At 71.8% G+C, this 2,244-nt stretch overlaps 1 protein-coding gene across 1 annotated transcript in view; it reads left to right on the top strand.

Moving 5' to 3' along the window:
* The window catches only part of MNEG_13917 (hypothetical protein), a gene marked incomplete at both ends in the record, with an annotated part of 1,679 nt that extends 895 nt beyond the window's left edge, over positions 1-784 (top strand). Inside the window, one exon of the mRNA XM_014037612.1 lies at positions 17-784. Coding sequence (XP_013893066.1) covers positions 17-784 — 768 coding nt within the window. The remainder of the gene's footprint in view (positions 1-16) is intronic.
* Positions 785-2,244: the final 1,460 nt, after the last annotated feature.

Genomic DNA, 2,244 nt, shown 5'->3' with positions numbered 1-2,244 from the left:
GCCGCTGCGGGCGCAGGTCGGGTTTGAGGCGCCGGCGGAGCCCCTGTCTGCGGCCTTGTCCCAGGCGCAGCAGCAGCAGCAGCAGCAGCAGCAAGAGTCGTTGCCGCGCGCCGCGACGGCGTTTCAGCCCGTCCTCGCGCTCCCGCCGCAGCCGTTTGGCTCCGCTGCGGCCGCCCTCGCGCCGGGCTGCGCGGACCCTGGGCTGGACGCGGCGGACGACGACTTCTCCATAGTCTACGCCGCCGGCTCGGCCGGCGACGATGATGGCGCCGGCGGCGCCCTCGCGTACGACGAGGTCGCCGACTGCCTCGGGTCGCCGCGTCATGGCACGCCCTCTGAGGCTTCGACGTGTTTCGATGAGGATGAGGAGGAGGGGTTGCCCGCCTTTGGTGGCCGGGGCGCCGCGGCCTGCGCGGGCGCCCAGAGCGGAGGGTCAGAGGGCTGCGTGCGGGGCGGCCTGATGTTCCGCGCGCCCGCCGCGGCGGCGCCATCGGCGGCGCCGGCTGGCGCCGGCGCGGGGCGGCGGCGCAGCCTGCTGACCGCGGGGCTGCAGCAGCAGCGGCAGGCGCGGCCGTGGCTGCTGGGGCTGTCGGACGGGCTCGTGGGGCCGCAGCCGCGCCCCTACAATGCGCCTCACCCGCAGCACGCGCTGCCGCTGTGGGCGCAGCAGCTCGCCGCCACAGCCGCGGCGCAGCAGCATCAGCAGCACCCGCAGCAGCAAGCCCAGCTGACGGCGCACCCGCAGCTGTTTGCGGCCGCCGCGCCCGTGCAGCGCGCATGGTGAGCGGCCGCATGGCGCTGCGGCGCCTGTCGCCGCGCCGCTGCGCCGCCTTGCTCTCACGACCCCCCTTTCTGCTGGCTGCCCAACGTATTGTAGCTTTGCTGCAGTCGGCAACCGAGCACTTCCCTTTTCGCACCTGAACAACTGGCAAGCGATGGCCGGCGTGCGCGCACTCTCGTGCACCCCACCAATCGCCAATGCACGGCCCGATGCGCACCAATCGCCGCGCCCCGCGCGCGCGCCGCCGTGCGCCTCGCGTGGCCGCGCGCGCCGCGAGCGCGGCCCCGCGCCCCCTCTGTTCCGCCCCGCCGCGGCCGCGGCCCGCCGCGCCGCGGCGGGGCCCCTCAGCACTTGGCTTCCTGTGCCCGCGCCGCCTGTCGTGCGCGCGCCCAACGCAATGCCAGAATCCCGGGGATCCGATCGCATTGCAATGCCAGTGGTCATCTCTCAAGAGTGTTGCCGTTTCGTTTTCAAGAGCGCCGGATGGGCTCGCGCGGTGCTCTTGTGCACCCAGCCCTGTGTGCGCGGCTGCGCACGCCCGGGGCTGCTCCCGTGCTGCCGCATGGGCCGCGCGAGCGCTTCCAGCGAAGAGTCTTGTAGCCGACCAATGCTTGATTGTGTGCTACCGCGTCCCTGCCGTGGCCGCCGGCCACGCGGCGCATCGAGCTGCGCCCGTCCAGCGCCGCACCCGCACGCGCCACCGAAACTAATGTGGGTCACGCGCGCGCCGTGTGCGCTGAATGCAGGGCGCCCCTGCCCGCCAGGTTCGCCGCTCGCCGGTCGCGAGCGGCTTGCCGCCTGGCGCGGGCGGTTAGATCCGAGTGTTGCTGGGCTGCGAAACCTAGTGCTACAAGTGTGTGTGTGCCTGTGCTGCTGCAACCTCAAACATTGTGAAGCTTCCCGCCTGTCGACCGCGTGAACTTCGAACCGTGTGACGGCGCGTGCTGGGCCTTCAGCTCCCTTAGCTTTCCCTGCCCTGGGGATTGCGCAGCGCGAGCACCAATCCAGCTGCGCCCTGTCGCGGGCATACGGCATCGCCGCCTACCCAGCTGCCGCCCTGTAAATAGTTGCCACGCGCGCGCCCGCCCACCTTTACCGGCGGTTTTTTGGCCGGCGGCCCCCCAAATCGCGCGGTCTTGTGAGCGTTGTGCAGCGCGCAGATGCCGCGCCCTCTGGCAGGGCCCGAACTTCGGCTTGCTGTTCCGTTCCAAGCCGTGGGTTTCACCCGCACCCCTCCCCTTGTGGGACGGCCGGGGCCGTGAATGCGCCCCGTTGCCCTCCTCATGTTTTGGGGTCTGGAGTGTAATAACCCAAACTTTCTCAGCAGTCCGGGACACAGTGCACGGCCCAGCTGCAGTGTGAGGCTGGGCCGGCTGGGGCAAGGGGCCTGCCAGCGCGTGGGTGGGGTTGGGCGACGGGTTGGGCCACGTGGGGGGAAATCTTTGGGGCGGCAAGGATGTGGC

Source organism: Monoraphidium neglectum (assembly GCF_000611645.1).
Source record: "Monoraphidium neglectum strain SAG 48.87 unplaced genomic scaffold scaffold04131, whole genome shotgun sequence".
In the NCBI taxonomy this organism is placed as follows: domain Eukaryota; kingdom Viridiplantae; phylum Chlorophyta; class Chlorophyceae; order Sphaeropleales; family Selenastraceae; genus Monoraphidium; species Monoraphidium neglectum.
This window is presented reverse-complemented; position numbering and strand designations above follow the sequence as displayed.